Source organism: Mixophyes fleayi, chromosome 3 (genome assembly GCF_038048845.1).
Source record: "Mixophyes fleayi isolate aMixFle1 chromosome 3, aMixFle1.hap1, whole genome shotgun sequence".
In the NCBI taxonomy this organism is placed as follows: domain Eukaryota; kingdom Metazoa; phylum Chordata; class Amphibia; order Anura; family Limnodynastidae; genus Mixophyes; species Mixophyes fleayi.
In genome coordinates, this window is record NC_134404.1 from 237703214 (window position 1) to 237722732 (window position 19519).

General features: G+C 42.1%; 2 protein-coding genes across 4 annotated transcripts in view; both read left to right on the forward strand.

Annotated features, from left to right (window-relative positions):
• Positions 1 to 19519, forward strand: part of NUP133 (nucleoporin 133) — a 125524-nt gene that overhangs the window by 86890 nt on the left and 19115 nt on the right. For both annotated transcript variants that reach the window (XM_075203302.1, XM_075203303.1), the window contains exons 20-21: positions 41 to 199; positions 14273 to 14408. In XM_075203302.1, coding sequence (XP_075059403.1) covers positions 41 to 199; positions 14273 to 14408 — 295 coding nt within the window. The remainder of the gene's footprint in view (positions 1 to 40; positions 200 to 14272; positions 14409 to 19519) is intronic.
• Positions 9142 to 13458, forward strand: LOC142144441 (uncharacterized). 2 transcript variants are annotated; one of them, XR_012689709.1, is made up of 3 exons: positions 9142 to 10105; positions 10209 to 10327; positions 10723 to 13458. XR_012689709.1 is itself a non-coding variant. In XM_075203307.1 (3 exons), the coding sequence occupies exons 1-3, from the start codon at positions 9517 to 9519 to the stop codon at positions 10900 to 10902; spliced, it is 912 nt and encodes a 303-aa protein (XP_075059408.1). In that variant the 5' UTR covers positions 9142 to 9516; the 3' UTR covers positions 10903 to 13458. The 2 variants fall into 2 exon arrangements, 1 of the variants encoding a protein (XP_075059408.1); XM_075203307.1 differs by having other exon boundaries at positions 10209 to 10351.

The following is a 19519-nucleotide window of genomic DNA, read 5'->3' on the forward strand; positions in this document are numbered from 1 at the left end:
TTTTATTTCTGTTTTAATGTGTTTCCTTTTTAAAAATCAGAATTTTTCAGATTTCTTGTTTCGCTGGTATTTGGAAAAGGGAAAACGTGGAAAGCTGTTGTCTCAACCAGTTTCCCAGCATGGACAGTTGGCTTCCTTCTTGCAAGCTCATGAACATCTTAGCTGGTTACATGAAATCAACAGCCAAGACTTTGAAAAGGTAGTTGTATGTGTGTGTTGCAGAGGATGGTGGGGGGAGGGCATGATGCATAATTTTAGAATACTTCTGTACTTTTTTTTTTTTTTTTTGCATTGAATTATCCTACCAATTGGTTTCCCCAGTCAGTTATAACTGTACACCTCAATATTACCCAGGCTATTCCTGTATCTTAAAGTATTTTAACGTCGTCCACATTTTTCTTAATATTACTTGGGTCTTCTGCAAACCTGGTTCCGTAGTCCTCTCAAAGTGCAAGAGGAGTGAAGGATGAGATGCATGCCTAGAAATAGCCAACTCCCAATTGGAAGATTTTAAATCAGTGTGACTTTTAAATGGTACTGGTAGACAAATCTTTGCATTTTCTCCCTATTAAAACCTTATGAATACAACATAAATAGGCTGTTTCTTTACATTTATATTAGATATTTCAGGACATATTTGAAAATGAGAGGAGACTCTCAATGTGCTTCTGGTAAAACATTTTATAAATACTGTTCAGCTGCAAAGACACACTTGAAATCAAATGCTCTTTGCAAGACTAACAGAGGCAGGTGTATCTGTTCAATTCATATTTTCCCTTCTAGTCTTAGAATAGACCTTCTATTATAGTTGTACCTGTTTAACGCCATGTTTTTATTTTATATCTTGTGACATGGTAGTTCATTCCTTCAATATCTTGTTAGTGCATGTCTTTACATAAACTTACAGGTATGACAGTGAGAGTTATCATCTTATTTCCTTCTAAGGGAGCTGGCCTTTATGTTAAGCATTGGATGGCTTTTAAAGTTGATAGAAGGCCATTTGCTTTCAAAGTCAATCTTGAATTTATATAAGAGGGCCAGCAATGAATGTTGTTTCCTTCATATTGACAACTGGAGTTATCAGCATTGCACATAAACTGTATGTAGAACCTATGTGTCTGATCACTGGAGTCACTGCCTGTGCAGCCTTACAATATATATCCCAAAAAGAGGACATAAGGACCCAGGATATACTACCAAGTGATTTTAGTGTACCTGTCAAGAGTGGGGCTGACCTCCCTACTTCATTGGGTTTCTCACGGCATGTATAGATACACAAAGCCCTTGTTTGGTGCCTTATGATGATGATCATGAGGGGTGGTGTTATAAACTATATCAGGCTGGTGTTACAAGGTTCTCAAAAGACCCAGGTTCTGGTCACACAAATAAATTTATATTATTCCTTGTGCTCCTTCTAGGAACAAAGCTTAAAGGTGCAAGTGTTGGATTCTTGTTACAGTTTAATTCTATACAGTGATAGTTGAAGACTCAAGTCTGAACCTAGGGTGCCAGAGCCTGTCAACATGTATTTGAAGACCGTTCCATGGATCACTTTCACATGAGAGATGCCTTCATGAAAAGCGTGGGGTTGTGTGTTGAAAAAAAATCCTGGATAGAATGCAGTTCTTTAAGCGGTTTCAATGCATTACTGCTATAAATTATTAGGAACAATCTTTTACCACAGTACCTCGAACACATGGGAATCTTTCTAAGAGAAACACTTCATATTGATTTATTCACAGAAGTATGTTGTTTTAAGTGGGGAAAAAAGGCCAGTCAAACACTTCATTCTGGGAGTAGGAGTTAATGGCAGCACCACCACAAGTAACTAGTCATTCCTGATTTCAGTCACCCATACCTGCCTTATATGGCCACGCCATCATTATTCTACAGAGTTATTACTAAATGCTCACTCATGTTCTTACCACCCAATAAACGGTACACCCCAATATATAGTTCCTTTAAATAGTCTAGTGCTTGATTTTGTAGGCTTAGCCAGGAAATTACATGCCACTGCTAGCACCTACCTCAGATCTTATACTTGGACAGCTGCATGGGGAAAAAATAGCATGTCATGGGTAGAAATACATATATTTTTCCACATCCTATTGAGGGACATTGGGGTATAGTGGTAGTGAGGTAGACATGTGGCACTTTAAGAAAGCTGTTAGATAGCCTTAACTCCTCTACTCTAAACCTCCCCTTCCTGCTAGGCTTCAGTTTAGTTTAGTACAGTGGTTCCCAAACTTTTGCAGTTCACGGCACCCTTAGAGTCTCCAAATTTTTTCAAGGCACCCCTCCAAAATAATTACTGAGCAGTCCTGTTTTAGAAGTAGTTGGGTCAAAAAATTGTAATAAGTATTTAGGTCAGGACAGAAATACTTATTTAGTTGTATGCAAAAATGCCCCCTCGGCATCCAGACACTCTGCCCCCTCTGCATCCAGACACACTGCCCTCTGTCACGCAGTCCCCCATCCTCTGTCACGCTGTCCCCCCCTCCTCTGCCCTCTCTCACAATGTCCCCCTCCTCTGCCCTCTCTCACAATGTCCCCCTCCTCTGCCCTCTCACACGCTGTCCCCTCCACTGGCCCTCTCGCGCTGTGTCCCCCTCCACTGGCCCTCTCGCGCTGTGTCCCCCTCCACTGGCCCTCTCACGCTGTGTCCCCCTCCACTGGCCCTCTCACGCTGTGTCCCCCTCCACTGGCCCTCTCACGCTGTGTACCCCTCCACTGGCCTCTGTCCCCTCCTCTGCCCCGCGCCAGCCATAAACAAAAAACACAGAAACTTACCAATCCGTCGGGCGCCGGGACCCAGCAGCCTCCTCTCTCCCGCAGTTTGTTACAAACTGCGGGAGAGAGGAGGCTGCTGGGTCCCGGCGCCCGACGGATTGGTAAGTTTCTGTGTTCTTCTTTTTTTTTTTTTTTATGTCTGGCCCGCGGCACACCAGTGACAGCGCCACGGCACCCCGCGGCGCACAGTTTGGGAACCGCCGGTTTAGTAAGTGCCCAGCATGTAGGAAGTTTGGGCTGCTTTCAGCTTTGTTTTATTTTAAATGATTTTTAAATAGGCCGGTCTGTCTAGGTGAAGTAGCTGTCAGACACTCTGAAATTTAGTTTCATAGGCTGTTGGGGATCTTTGACTGTATAGCAGGTTCATTTTCTGTGTTGATTGTGTGCTGCTTGGTTTATTCACTGTGTTTTTTTTGTGTTTTTTGTCCCATCTGTGTGTAACATGTCAGATAGGGGGAGACCCTTGAGAGTTAAGGCTAGAGTGACTTCTATCATGAAGTTCATTTGTTCCATTTGTAATTCCAAGTTGCTGTCATGACAGTCGGGTGTGGACGCAGTCTGCCGGTTAGGGGATCCCTTGCTGTATGCTCCAAGGGGTTCTGATTCTGACTCTGCAGAACCCACCTGGGCTCAGTCACTGTCCAATACGGTAGCTGAGCTTGCCCAATTGGTGCGATCTCAGTCCGTGGGCATTGGTACCCCACATCCACCTGCTTCTGTTGTGAGAAGGGTAAGTTCTGATTTTGGTTCGCTAAGACAGGGCCTGGTTGGTCCTGTGGTTGCTGATTCTGTGGAGCCACCCTGGGTCCGTGGTCTTGCAACCTCCAGTACAGGGATTGATTTTTTTCCTCCTTGGAGAGGATGTTGCACTCCAATACACCATCCTCCTCTCACAAGCAGGTGGGGACACCCCTGCAGAGATGTGAGTCAGATTCTGACTCACTCCCAGGAGGAGGGCGAATTAGCAGTTTATTCTGACGAGGCGCATCTTCCGTTGTGGAACAGGTTCCTTCTGTCTGTCAGGGGGTAGAAGATTTGATTCGGGTTGTGCGCCAGTTGCTAGAGATTTCTATTGCAGATGTCTTCGAGACTACAGAGCCATCTCTCTTTTCTTCCCAATGAGAAGATTTGGTGGGTGAGCCTTGGTCTTCACCAGATTGTCCTAGTTCTAAGTGTCCTGTCAGCTGCAGTCTTGTTATTCTTTTCCCACTGAAGTTCTTGAGGCGCCACTATGTGTAGATGCTCCAGTGTCAAAGGTGGCTAAGGTGACTACCCTCCCTCTTCCCAATACCACCACTCGTAAGGATGGTGCAGATCGTAAGTTTGTGGGCATCCTTAAGTCCTTTTTTGTGGCAACGGGGGCATTCTTGTGGTCCACTTTGGCATCTGCGTGGGTCAACAAGGCAGTTAAATGCAGGTCAGAGAAGCTGTCTGAGGGTTTGTTGGCCGGGCACCTATCTTCTGAGCCGCTACCTTTGGTGGAACAGATTCAGAGGGCGATGAGTCTAAAAAGGTCTGGAAACACTCCCTTTTTCTGGGTTTGTTTTGTTTGGCCCTCAGCTTGACACCATTATCAGTCAGGCAACAGGAAGAAAAAGTACTTTTCTTCCAGTTAATGCTCCTAAGCCTAAACTATCCAGGTTCCATTCCTTTCGAACTTCAGGTCTGTCTCTGGGTCAGTATTCCTCAGGGCAGTCCTTAGAGGTTGCTCGTCTGCACCTAGGAGAGGTCTGCAGCATGGGTTTCGGGCCTGGTCATCTTGCTCTCTGGCGCCTAAGTCAGCAGACATGCAGTCGGGGTGACGGGCATTCTGCCCCTCTACAGCCAGCTGTGGTGGGACCATGTCTTTCCCTGTTCAGGGATTAGTGGTTTCGTTCTGCCACAGATGCCTGGGTTCGAGGAGTCATGGACTTGGGGGTACATGATTAATCTCCCTGGTTATCATACCTGGGGGTAAATGTATCAGCTAAAATTTAAAGTGGCGATGGCTTGTAAAGGCAAGTTTGCCTTTACAAGCCATCGCCACTTTAAATTTTAGCTTCAAAGACGCCAATCTCCCGCGAGATGAAAAAAACGGACTTTGATACATTTACCTCCAGGTGCTTCTTTTCCAAAGGGCTTCCTGTTTGTCCGTGAAAGCGTCTGGCCCTCTGAAAGACCATCAGCTCCCTGATTTCTTCCGGTGTAGTTATTCCAGTTTCGGTGTCTCTAAAAAGTTTGTGGTTTTATTACAACCTTTTCTGGTTCCAAAACTAAACCGTTCCTTCAGACCAATTCTGAATCTGAAATCTTTGATCACCCAGGTCAGAGTGCCCAGGTTCAAGATGGAGTCCTTGCGGTTGGTGATTCACAGTATGGAACTGGGGGGGAGTTCATGGTGACCTTGGACACCAAAGATGCCTATTTGCATGTTCCCATCTTGAAGAATTCTGTCAGATGACTACCAATTTCGGAAACTTCCTTTGTGTCTGGTCATGGCTGCGATGTTGTGGTCCAAGGGGATTATGATCATCCCTTACCTGGACGATCTTCTGAAGACAGAGTCTCCAGTGATACTCCTGTCTCATATTCATGTAGTAACTTAGACTCTGGAGTCCCACGGTTGGATTCTGAACTTGAAGAATTCCAAGTTGACTCTGACCCAGTGAATTACTTTCTGGGACTCCCTTTCGATACCCAACAACAGCGGGAGTTCTTGCCTCTGGACAAGATACTGGCCCTGCAGAAGATGGTAAAATCTCTGGCTGTCAAACAGACCTCTGTACATTTGGGTGCTGGGCAAGATGGTATCGACTTTTGAGGCGGTCCACTTTGCTCAATTTAATACATGGGAGTTCCAGTTGAAACTCCTGTTGAAATGGAACAAATCCCATCTGAATCTGTCCAGCCAGGTGTTCAGTCTCTCTCATTGTGTGCGTCAGTCACTCCTGTGGTGGTTGCAAACAATCAGCCATTAGCAGGGGTCGCCCATTCTCAATCTGAGATTGAAGACTAACATCCCTTGTGAGCAATATCCAGAGTTGGGGGACCGTCTGTCTTCACGCTTGGTTTCTGAGTCTTCGGACCTTGAAAGAATATACATTCAATCAATGTATTGGAACTGCATGCGGTGGTCCGCGCTCTTATCAGCTGCATTTGCTACAGGGAACTGCGGTGAGGATTCAGTCAGACAATGCCACGGCGGTGGCATACCTCAATCACCAGGGCAACACAAACAGTTCCTCTTTTGGTGGGCCGAAGTCCACATTCAGGCGGTCATTGCCATCTTTATTCCAAGCATAGAAATTTGGTAAGCCAATTTTCTCAGCAAGCAGACTCTGAATCCCGGCAAATGGTCACTCCATCCGCAGGTGTTTTGCCAGGTGATAGATAGGTGGGGTCAACCAGATGTCGACATGATGGCATGTCTGTTGAACCACAAAGTTCAGCTCTTCAGCACCCTGGCGAGGGATCCATTGGCTCTCTCAGTAGTCACCATATCAATAGTGGTTATGCCTAATTTATTTATTCCCACCTGTGGCCATGCCTCCAAGGATAATAAAAAAGGTGAATAGATAGGTAGTTCTGGTCATCCTGATGGCCCCAGGTTGGCCTCAGAGTACTTAGTACACAGACTTTCTCTCCATGACGGGAGTTCAGTCGTGGTGTCTGCCGTTACAAGACCTGTTAATTCAGGGACCGTTTTATCATCACAGTTTATAACATCTGACTTTTAACAGCGGCTGATGATGTGATGTCTGATGTTCAGGCTTTCATTCAGGGGGTACTTCATGTACAACATCCATATGTTCCTCCTGTTGCGCCTTGGGATTTGAACCTGGTGTGCACAGCACTGGGGTCATGAGTTCAATTGCCGACCATGGCCTTATCTGTGAGGAGTTTGTAAGTTCTCGCCGTGTTTGTGTGGGCTTCCTCCGGGTGATCCGGTTTCCTCTCACACTCCAAAAAGCATTCTGGTAGGTTAATTGACTGCTAACAAAATTGACCTGTGTGTGTGTGTGTGTGTATGTTAGGGAATTTAGACTGTAAGCCGCAATGGGGCAGGGACTGATGTGAATGAGTTCTCTGTACAGCGCTGCGGAATTGGTGACACCATATAAATAAATGGTGATGATAGTGTTGAATGGTTTACAGCATCTTCCGTTTGAGCCCTTGGACACGGTTGAAAAAAAGTTTTTGACTTGGGAAAACTGTTTTCCTCTTCACCATCTCATCCACTAGAAGATTTTCTGAGCTTGCAGCTTTGTCTTGCAAGCCTCCTCTTCTCTTCTTTTTTTCCATGAGGATAGGGCAGTTCTTCGGCCTAAGCCTACATTCCTCCCTAAGGTAATGTTTTGATTCCACATAAATCAGGACATTGTCATTCCTGCTCTTACAAACTCTAGGTCTTCGGAGGACAAGGTTTCTCTTTTTTTTTTTAGATGTGGGTCTGTGCATTGCTTACATGTGTGTAGGACCCAAGATTTCCCCAAAACTGAGGATTTTTTGGTCCTCTATGATGTGCAGAAGAGAGTATGGCCTGCCTCTACAGTGTCTATTGCTCGATTGATTACAGCTCTAATCCGTCAGGCCTATAATGGGGCTGGACAGCTTGTTCTCGATCCTCTTCGAGCTCATTCCACGAGGTCGGTGAGTGCTTCTTGTACAGCACGGCATGGTGCCTCGACAGAGCAGCAGTGCCGGACAGCCACTTGGTCTTCCGTTCACACGTTTGCTCGGTTTTACAGGTTCAATGTGTTTGCATCTGGCGATGCACGTTTTGGGAGAAAGATGCACCGTGCGGTTTGTTCTGAGCGTTCCCACCCATAACTGCAGCTGTGGTGTCCCACAGTAGGATGTGGGAAAAATTAGGATTTTTGTACTTGCATAAAATCTATGTTTCCTAGTCCATTGGGGGACACAAGGCGTCTACCCTTGACACTGGTTTCTCTTTTTGTTTGACATGTTGTTGTTTTTTTGTTCAAGTGAAGTTAATGTTTAGAGAGACTCTGTTCTTTCTCTATATAATCCCCTTTACTGTGGGGCTTGGTTAAACATAAACTGGAGCCTAGCAGGAAAGCGAGGTACAGAGGGGAGGAGTTAGAACTATCGAATAGCTTTCTTAAAGTGCCACACGCCTACCTCACTACCACTATACCCCGGTGTCCTCCAATGGACTAGGAAAAATGTATTTTGCTGTTTTAACATTCTGTGTATTTTCTGTCTGTAAAATGACAAATGTGAAATACCTGCTGGTTAAAGGTTACCACAAAAATTCTTCTGTTTTTTTGGGGAGTTTCTTTTTTACCATGTAAGTGTGTGTGTGCATGTATAGATATATATATATATATATATATATATATATATATATATATACAGAAAAGATACAAATGGTGCTATGACACATTGCCAGTACAACAATAATAGGTAGTCCAATATCTTGAACTGGTTCCTTCTTATATTCTTATATCACACTTCCCCTGTGCGGGCGGCTGCCAGTCCTCTAGGCCAAGCGGTGTGGCAGGAAGGAATCTAGAAAAAATGGAGGAGGAGGCGCACAATAGTGTAGTATTGTATTGGAGCCAAACATGAATCCAGAAAAGGAACCTAATCACCAGAGTGGAGTGAGCCAAAAATGTCACCATATAAATACCCACAATAACTACTGTAGATAAAAGTGTAACATATATGGTGAGGAATCACACACAGCCACATATCACTCAGATTAATCCCATTCAACAGTGTGCTAGGTAGGGACACACAGGTCACACTAGTGCAGAGATATGCGTACCAGAAGCCAAAACTTTGAGGCTTATCTGTAGAGATGTCCTGTAGACTGTAATGGTGAAGTCACTCTCCAGCCACAACGGATCAACCAATTAATTGCATGTTCTGAAATGGTTTGTAGTTCTTTCAACAGCTAGCAGTAGGGTGATGGGGTGGGTCTGCATTGAGGATTAGCCTCAATGCAGACCCACCCCATCACCCTACTGCTAGCTGTAGGGTGATGGCTACAGCTAGCAGGCTGCTAGCTGTAGCCCTTGGTTTAGCCATGCATCAAGAAATATTTTAAAGCAGAAGATCTGGCACAGCCTTCATAGCTCACCAGTGAGATCTAAAGAATGTCTGAACAATATCCTCCATTTCTTTACATTAAAAGTGAATACTGCTGCAATATGGGCGGTAGATGATCGTATTAAGTTTTTCAGTTTAAGCAATTACATTAATATATTGCTAATGCAACAAACATTACAAATTATAGATACTCAAATACTTATATCTATCTGTTCTAAAATCAACATTAGGTTGAGTTGGTAAATAATCCTTGTCTAAATCACTTCTACCCCTTTCTCACCAAAATTCCGGGTTTAGACAAGGGATAATTGCATCTCTTCACACTCACTTTGGTCCCGGGTATATCCCAGGTCGTCACCTTTCACACTGGACCCGTGTCTGCCCTGCATTATCAAGTCGAATCATTAAAAGGGGACAGCAGAGACTCATATAGATGACGAGCAGAGGCTCATATAGAGTCATAAAAAGTGGACAGTGACTACATTTCTTTAATCATGGGATGAGAGATATAAGCAGCTACTGCGCTGTATGGAGTTCCTTTATTATTGTGGGTTTATTCTGTTTCTGGATGCAAATGAAAGCTTAATGCAGCTGGTTACAGTCTGCAATCTGGCCTGGTGTTATTTCCCGCAGGAGAAGGACGGAATTTTTGGCAGAGAAGAATAAACCTTGATGCCAATACTTACACATGAGGAGAGCCTTTATGTTGTCTACAATTTGGACCATACTCAAATTCAGCACTGGGACAAACAGAAGAATATGGGTCAGAGAATGACGTCAAGGACAAACTCTCATCTACTGTCGAAGGTTTTGATAACAAGCCGAGTATGGCACACTTTCTCGTGTGCAACATTTGACTATTTGCGAGAACTCATCAGCCCAGCTCTAATACAAATGACAAACTACCGAAAACCCATTGAACCAAGTAGAAGACTAGCCATTGTCTTGTTGTGGTATGCAACCCTGGGGGAATACTGCACAATTTCGTGTTTGTTCGGAGTAGTGATATCAACTGTCTGCACTCTAGTGACTGCAGCATTGGTGAAAACCCTGTACCACCGTTTCATCTTCATGTTATACGAACAGTTCCTAGATGACACTTTTAAATGTTTCAAAAAACGTGAATATCCGCAGTGTGCTAGAGCCATAGATGGGACACGCATCCCAGTTATTGCTCCAAGAGACAACCCAGCGCAGACTACTACAACTGAAAAGGCTGGCATTCAATTATTCTACAGGCTGTACTTGACCACAATATCTGGTAAGCATAATATGTTCTTAATGTTTTGTTTAAAAAATAGCTGCTATGAAATATTTTTCCTCTACTGTTATATATGTATACTAACTAAAAGTATTCTTTTCAGTTTCACAGATGTTTACACTGGCTCACCTGGTAGTGCACATGATGCCACAGTTCTTTCCGATTCTGACCTCTACCAAATTGCAGAAGAGCAACACGATGGCTGGCTTTTTCCCCAGAGAGGCAAGAATTTATTTGTTTAAAAAGGTCTGAAATTGAAAGTATTGGATGATTTAAATTATATTTAACCTACTGTGCTGGTTGTGAAATTTTCAGCGGTATTATTTGATTTAGTATTTTTTAGTCCTACCAATTTTAGAATTTAACAGCAAGGATGGTGTCATGGTTAGCATTACTGTCTTTACAGCACTAAGGTCTTGGGTTCTATTTACAAGTCAAAAGCAACTGTGTTGAGTTTGTATATTCTCCCTGTGCTTGCAAGGAATTTCTTCAGATGCTACACTTAATAATTGTGCACATAGATAATGCAGTGTTTTCCATTGCATATTTTGGACAAACACATTCCCATATTTGTACCTGCTCTGCTGTTTTATTAAAACTGCTTTATTGTTTTTCAGAAATCCAAGATTATTCAGGAAATGGAGTTCCCAGTCCGTATTATTGGCAACACTGCGTATCCATTGAGGCGATGGTTAATGAAGGGATACACCCAGCATCATCAACTTTCACCTGACCAGATTCTCTTCACCCATACCCTTACCTCTGCCAGGATGGTGGTTGAAAATGCATTTGGATGACTAAAAGGAGGATGACATTGTTAAAAAGAAATGACAACCTAATGCCAGATGTAGTTGCTGCTTGTTGTATTTTGCATAATATATGTGAAATACAAAAAGAACAGTTTCAAGTGCAATATAGAGGGGTCTGAAGCGCCTGACCGTCAGGTAGATACAGTCATCTGAGGGAGAGTGACCTAACAGTGCTGAACTCATCCGGAGCATCAATGCTGGCAACGTAACAGAAATGCTACACATGTAGACGGCATTAGGAATGATTGTATTAAAGATACATTGTTTAGAATTAGCTTTTTGTTTCAATATGCACTTCACATTAGTATCAACTATTTAAATTAACAAATGTTACTTGAAAAACAGTAACAGTAATGTTCTCAATTGAAGATATGGTTGCATAGACAGAAATCTGTGTAACTTGTGTTTCAAATAAAGAAACATTTTTCAAAAACAAAACATTTTTGGAGGATTGGCAGTGTCCATTGTGCTTGGTTTAAAATAACTTGGACCTCCACCATAATTGGAATAATTTCGTGCAGAATAGTGTTGGGAAGGGTTTGGATGTTGTGTGGGGCTTTGCACTCCAGTAATCAAATGATCTAGGAAAGGCATCTGACTCTCTCTTTTCTCTGCTGATACTCATGCATGATCATTAATTGAGTAATAAAATTGCTGCTTTGTTCCCGTTCATGCTCCAAGTACCTCTGCAGACAGGCATCTTCTTGCGCCTGCATAGCCGAATCTCCCTCAGTTGCTCCACCAATATGGTAGATATTGCTTTACTGGCTTGTTGCATCTTTGTGTTCTTTTTTTTTTTTTCCTTGGTAGAACAGTGTGGACTATAAAAAATGAAATGAAAAGTTATAATACATAAAAATTTAAAGTAAGGCTAGGGAGGCATGCGCAGAGTCAAATTCCAGCATTCCAAAATGCGGTCGACATAACTTGCAGGATAACTGCTAACGCTGATAAGTAACACTTACTATATAATGTGGACATTTTCATTATGATTGAAAATTTCCATTGCAGAATGTATCACAAATAGGCGCAGCAGTGAAGCAAGTATTACTACATAGGCCCCAAAGGGAGTTAACTTACTGTTTGAACACAAAGGCTGTGTATGAGTCTGGTTCACTGCTTCTTCTATACTACTACCTAGGTCTTCGTTAATAGATGAATCATGTGTGCTATTGTGTGCCGTCTCTTCAGCCACCATATGTGACAACTGGCTAGCCAGCGCGGTTGTTTTCAGGGGTTGCATTACTGTTAGCACAGCTTGAAGATGAAAGGCAAATGGTGTTGGATAGGGCTGAGTTGCCAAATACAACGTTATACAAATCATAATATAGCCACTCCATACAGCCATTGCCACTTTTCTTTTTGTTGTGATCATGCACTTTGTATTTCTTTCCTGGGGAACTTGAGTTTGTTGACAACTTGCTGCTGTGAGGGCTTGTTACCCCTGTCTGTCAGTATCTTTGCAATGCTCCCACAAATAGTTGCATCTTTCACTATACCAGTAATCTGTTTTTCCCTACCGACAGCCAGAAGTTCTCACTTCGGCATACTACCAGTTCAACATCCTTGACTTTACATCATCAGAGAGCAATTTCGATCAGCCAATGAGCTTCTTTTAACAGAATCCGGGTAGAATAATCCGTGAACACCTTTCATAACGCAGCATATCTGGCTCCAACGAGGGAATAACCCTGGCCGTTGACCCATTCACCCCAGCTCAATACCTAGGGTCCATGCCTCGGTTTTGAAAGGGGTATTAAAGAGCTGACTTTTTTGCAGGACATAGTCCACTGCACTAGGTTTGGGGAAAACATAGGCTTAAAAGATAAGTAAATAATATGAAAAACAGCACAAACTGAGAAACAGAAAAAAACTGATTCCATCTTATTAATAAATAAAAGTAAAATTTTCATTACTGCAGTGATTAATACTATGCAGCAGGTATGGAAACGTTAATCGGCGTCCTGAGTTCATACTTTACCTGGCGCTTAGTGAGCCAGTTCCCTCTTCATAATGTTATCTTATTTCCCACCATTATTAGATGATTCAAAAAAAAAACAAAAAGAGATTCATATCTAATTTTTATAATACCCTGCTTTTATAAAGAGTGCATGCTGTTTTTGAAAAATCACGCACTCAGTGGTATAAGACATAGCCTCCCTTGATGTTGATACATGGGTTGCCGTCCCTAGAACCCCCAAAAATGTCCTGTCCAAACTCTCCTGAGATTATACAGCTTTACAAACTGTATAGATCAAGCCTGGCCAACCTGTGGCTCTCCAGGGGTTGTGAAACTAGAATTCCCAGCATACCTTGCAGGATGCCGACTGGCTACCTACTGGCAAATCATGCTGGGGTTTATAATTTTATTACACTTTGAGAGCCACAAGTTGACCAGGCCTGGTATAGATCCTACTACTCCATCATAATACTGGACAAAGCTCCTAACTTTAAAAGTGTATAGCAGACTCCAGATAATTCTTTGGCTGTGTCCCAAAGGGTTCTTATATTATGGGGTAAATGTGCAAAATACACTCTAAAGGTCTTATTTAGAGTAGGCAGCTAAATTGAGGCCTAATGTGTATTTTGATTTCTACATATTTTGCACCAGAGATGGCAGGAGAGAGGTAAACAGTTACAGTTTGGATAGTGGTTCTGTTTCGACATTTAAACCTTAGGTGGAGTTTTTCTTTAACTGTTCCCGTTTAATTGCAACATTTATTTGTGAAATAAATTCATAAGCCAACCCCATAACCTTCTGCACTGACTGGATCGGATTGTCAGTGTCATTTGTAACCTTTAGCACAAAAATCCTATGTACATAGCGGCTGCCTGAAAGGTATAGCAAAAGTGGCTGTAGTTTTCACTTACCTTCCACTCGTAAAAAAATTCCTCCCCCTCCAAATCTTCCATAGTGCATCAGTGAAAACTTACTATCTTCTGCAGACCCAAGTGGCTTGTACAAAGTCACAAGTTGATACTGGAATTTAAGCACGACTACTACAGAACATGTTGCCAAAAGCCTTCTAATAGGAGTCTGTACATTCCTCTGCCAATAGTATTGTACACCTGCACTTCCAGGTTACGCTTTTTTGCCAAAAATGTTCTCCCAGGGTAAACTATAATTTGTAATGTTGGTTGCATTAGCAATATATTAATGTAATTGCTTAAACTGAAAAACATAATACAGTCATCTACTGCCAATACTGCAGCAGTATTCACTTTTAATGTAGAGGAGCTAAATATACATTTGACTATAGTTTTAATTTTACTTTTAAAATAAAAAAAAAGTACTTATCTTTTTTTTTTGTGATTTTGCCACCGTGCCCTGACTCTTGTTCTTCTCTCTTTACTGCAGGCACACAGAACATTACACACCTTGGCAGACATGGAGACCCGGTACTTTTGCAAGAAAAAAACATTGTTGGGGTTGAGTAAATTAGCTGCCTTAGCATCTGATTTCCATGAACATATACTTAAAGATAAAATTGAAGGTATTTATTTGGTATTTATTTTTTCAAAAGAAAGCCAGTATACTGTATATTGTCATAGGTTTTGCGGGGGAAGGGGGTCACTGTTTTTCTTCTGATATGTATTCTTGTGTTCTGGGTGGGTGTCTTGCGATGTATCTTATTTGCACAAAATCGATTTTCTATGTTATTTGTTGCCCTAATCTGTTTACCTTACATTCATTCATTCAAACCTTGTGGTATAGAGGGTGCTTGTGCCGGAGTAGGCACTAATTCCTAACTATGAAACTATCAATTCAAATATACTCTCCTACTATACCCTTTCATCAGTAGTTCATCAGAGTTTTTTTAGTTAGTTGTATTTCATAGATTAGTGCAACCTTTTTTTGAGCTGCTTGGGCAGCAGGGAAAAAAATTATTATTTTCTTTTGACTGTTGTACGCAGTAGCAGTGTTCTCTAATAGTACACCACCCTATAGAAAGCATGTAAACGTGCTGCTTCACTGCTGCCTCCTCCTCAATAACCGTTCCCTGGGCAGCTGTAGAAAAACAGTGACCAGTGATCAGACTGCACTTCAAGAGCTGTGGCAGTGCAGGTAATAGTCACCACTGTCTTCTGTACCTGCTGAGATGTGGCTGACTACGGTCCATCGGGGCTCGCATAGGATAACAACGCAGGATCTCCTGTGGTCGGGGGCAGTGGTCAGGTGGCGGCTGCACAAGATAAGCTCACTGGCAGAGCCAGACTGGGAAAAGTCTCAAGCTTCATAGATTGAGGTGCTGACAACACATGTAACTTGTTCTATGGAGGTAATTGAAACCAACACTCCTAGCATTTCCCTAGGTGAGTGGTGGCCAAACAGTCGAGCTTGATCCACCCAAGATTGCGACCATTTGTTTGGGAGATCGTGGCATTGGAGTTGCCACATTAAGATACCGAACCACACCCCTAATCCTAACCCACAGAGAGTATGAACAAGCACACAGTAAGCATGTGCAGTCTGTGATCTCTGCTCCGCCATGATGTTTATTCCTTGATAAAGCCCAGCGACTCTGGATGTCTGCTTATACTTCTCTTAAATAATTATACCAATATGACCAACTTCTTGTAGCGGTAGTCCTATTGTAAGCTCTATAGAGTGTAGTGAATACCTAACAGATGTATAAGGGAAACTGTAGATTTGGAACGTTCATATAGCAAGCAATTTAGTTCATATAATAGAACTAGATGCACTGTTAGTGCTATAGAGTATAGGAAACAGCAAGATCAATCGGGTGTATAAGGGAAACCTTAGCCTTGTAATGTTTATGCCAAAAATTGGCTCCTCAAAACAGAAGTAGCATTAGAAGACAAAGAAAATAATTTTTATAAGGAGAGCCAGATATCCTATATAGGAGGCTGGGAAAATTTATACTGATTTAGAACAATATATTCTATCAATGTCTAAGAATATAGTGTTTCCAACTCCTTAGCTACCCTAATAATAGTCATAGAGCGTGGTAAGCATTTTCTTTGCTTTTGAGGTTGTTTGAGACCTTGTAGCATCAGGAATCCACCAGGTTTCAGAATCCTAAGGGATTCTGAAATCGAACCATACTCTCAGAAGGAAGGTGAGGTGCCAAGTGATGGAGGACCTGGCTGGATGGGAGGATGATTCCGTTAGCAGATGTGGTGTTGAGGAGGTGGTGTTAGCAGTTTGACAGGCCTTTAATAATCATGATCTGGAGGAACATGAGATTGTGGATATTTCATTTTCAAAAGGAAAGAGGCACACTGTTTGCTTTCCATCCTCCCCACATTTGACAGAAGTCTTGGATGAGCTCTGGCAGACACCGGATAGGAGGTTTAAGGTTCTTTGGAACTTTTGGTTCAGTTACCTGCTTTCATAAGAAAATGTGGGTAAATATCCATCTTGCTCAATCCACTACTATTCATTAAACTGCTTTGGTGAAGAGCTGGGCTGATACATAATATGATGGAATTTTGAAGTCTCTGTTGCAAACGTGGCGCTCAGATCCATTCTAACAGCTACTTGGATAAATAAAGCAGTAGAAAATCGGGCTCTGCAGATAAGTGAGGGTTCTGAATTTGGATCAGATTTTTGTTGCATTTAGTGCACCATGTAAGGGAAACGTCAGAGTATTTAGGTGATTCAGGCAGTCTTTGGCATTGGTCTTGCCCAGTATCTCTGCCTTGGTGGTAATGGCTATACACCACACACTCTGTCTTAGATCCTAAACCTTAGATCAAGAAGACACTGGAAGCTTTATTATTCCAGACCACTGTCTTTGGTCTACTTCCCTTTGGTCCAGAACTGGACAGGATTTTCTCTCGAGCCACAGGAGAAAAGAGCCCTTTTTCTCACCTAAAGCTACAAAACCAAAAACCCAGAGGTTTTGGTCCTTTCAATCCTTAGGGGTTCCAACCCTTTGCTCCACATGGTGGCCAATCCTGCTTACTCCTTGACTAAGTGAGCGTTCAGGTCCCAAGACTGAAAACAAACTGCATGACAAAGTGCATGAAACATCTGTGGTGGGAGCCCTTCTCTTGCTTTTTTGAGACCAGAGGATCTCATCTTCGGACTTCTGGGTTACAGGCATAGAAATAGGTTATGTCTTGCACCTGTTTAAACCTCAACCCAGGTGGTTCATTTCCATGGCTTTTCCGAGAAACAATACAAGGAGTTTGGCTCTTCAGGGGGCCATCCAGTCCCTGTTGTCATCCGTAATGATTTTCCCAGTCCCAAAAGAAAAGGCGTTCTTTTGGAACCTGGACATTAGTCAAATGTATTTCTTTTACAAGAGCCAGACTTTATTTTTGGCCCTTCTTGGATCTGAAATCCCTTAAATTTCATCTGCTGGTGGACAGATTCAAGATGAAGTCTTTAAGATCAATTATCAGTGAGACGAATTTCTCGCCTCCATAGACATAAAAAGATGTGTATCTCAATATCTCAAACTGGAAATACTATCACAGCCTCTTCAGGTTTGCAATTTCATTCTCCTTTCAGAGCATTGCCCTTTAATCTGGCCGCCATACAAAGGGTATTCACAAAAGACTGTCATGGCAGCACCCATATTGTCAAAAGGGATTTCATTCATACCGTACCTGGACAACCTTCTGATAAAAGTTGGTTCTGTATCTCTTTGACTCATTTGCAGATAACAGTGGAGGCACTGAAATCCCATGGATGGGTGATAAACTGTGAAAATACAGTCTTGTCCCAGCCCTGCACATGATATTTCTGCATCTCCTCTCTATATTTTTTGTTTTTCCCGGAGGAGAAGATTCTGGCCGTTCAGGAACAGCTGAAAGCTCTGTCTCTTTCAAACCGGTATCAGTCTACATTGCATTGAAGCTGATAGGGAAAATGGTATGATGATTCAAAGTGGTGATGTTTGCTCTCTTCCACTCTTGGGCTTTCCAGAACTAAATTCTAGCTAGTTGGTCAAGGTACAACCCTCAGTTGGTGATACAGTTCTTCAAACTATTGTCACTGACTCGTCAGTCCCTTCTGTGGTGGCTGAAGACATAGAATCTCAGCAAGAGTGGTCCCTTTCCATCTGAGATAGAACCAATGTCACTACAGATGTCAGCTTGCAGGGATGGGGGCAGTTACACTGAACCTCAGGGTACGTGGACTTTGATCCTAAGAGGAGGCAAAGTTACCCATAAACATTCTCGAACATATATAGTCTTTATAAGATGCCGACCTACTTGAATACAGTTAGACAACGACACAACTGTGGTGTATATAAACCATCAGGAAGGCACCTGGAGCCTCTTTGAAATGACAGAAGCCGCCAAGATTTTATAATGGGCGGAACGGTTTGTCTCTGCAGAATTTATCCCGGGGAATTGGTCTCTGTATAAAGAGGTCTTCAATCGGATTGTGGAGAAGTAGCCGGAGGTCGGCATGGCATCTTGGCCGAACCACAAATTTACTCTGTACTCTGCAAATGATCCGAAGGTGTTCTTGATGGACACTATGATGGTCTCATGAAAGTACTGACTAATGTGTCTCTTCACATTTTAAGCATGGCGATAGAACTAGAGTCGAGGCTGTCTCTAAGAGAAGATCTTCTAAGTCCATGCCCATTTTACAACCAACCTTTATCTCAGCTGGCTGTTGAGGGCATGATATGATTCTTAGACTGGTTTCCTTGCCTTGATCATTATCTGAATCCACAACTCTCTATTTAAAATTAAATCAAAGGAAAGAGGAAAAGTTCTCTCATAAATTATACACTCTTAGGGTCATTAAGTTCATTAAAACAGTTTCAAATTGTATTAGATTTGTTAAAATCTGTGATTTTTTTAGTAAAATATATTTAAAATTCAGAAGAAAACAGTAAATGTAAACTTATGTGATATTAAAAATCTGAAATTGTACACATCTCAGCAATTCTTGCATATCTGTCACTTCGTTTATGGCAATAAACTTCAATCTTACTCTCAAGTGTTTCTTTTGTGGCCGTTTTCAGTTGGTTATCAGTCATCATCTGCTCTGCTTGTCTGACCATAAACCTCATGTAGTCATGCTATCGGCACACAATTTAAAGAGACTAAGTGGGTTGTTAGAATTATGAACTGTTGCTATTAAAAAGAGTTGTTTTATGGATCTCAAGTAGACAGATGGCATGACTTAATATATTAAGAGCTTCAATTGTCTTGCGGCACTGACACGCCGCTTCTCATTCATACCATCTATTACAAGCAATTGAAGATCTCTTTAAGCAGAGTGCAGGTTGAGTTAGTTTTGTTCAGACGTTAAAATTTTCCACAGATTGTGGAAGTTTACTCAGTTTGGTGTGAGGGTAAAGAGTGGGATGTAATTAGAATGTTGACAATTACATTTTCTACACTATTAGGTAGACTGTAAGAATGTCGTCCTGTTCATTAGGTGACACAGTTAAAAGGTCGATGTGTAAAATGTCGACACAGAGCAGTAGATTTAAAATGGCAACACAGGAAAACATGAGGTGAGATTATCAACAATATTTGTTTTTTACACTTATTTCTCTTTTAATATGCAGAACCTTTTTTATTCTGAATTTAATACTTTATATCCTTTTAAATCAGAAAATGAATAGAGAAGACATTGAAAAATTTTCCACCTTAGATTTCATATTTG

Bases quoted from the DNA above. Each gene is read 5' to 3' on its own strand.
- LOC142144441 (XM_075203307.1), top strand. From the start codon at position 9,517: ATGCCAATACTTACACATGAGGAGAGCCTTTATGTTGTCTACAATTTG. The intron at 10,106-10,208 runs GTAAGCATAATA...TATTCTTTTCAG, and splicing joins GTACTTGACCACAATATCTG to TTTCACAGATGTTTACACTG. The intron at 10,352-10,722 runs GTCTGAAATTGA...ATTGTTTTTCAG, and splicing joins GAATTTATTTGTTTAAAAAG to AAATCCAAGATTATTCAGGA.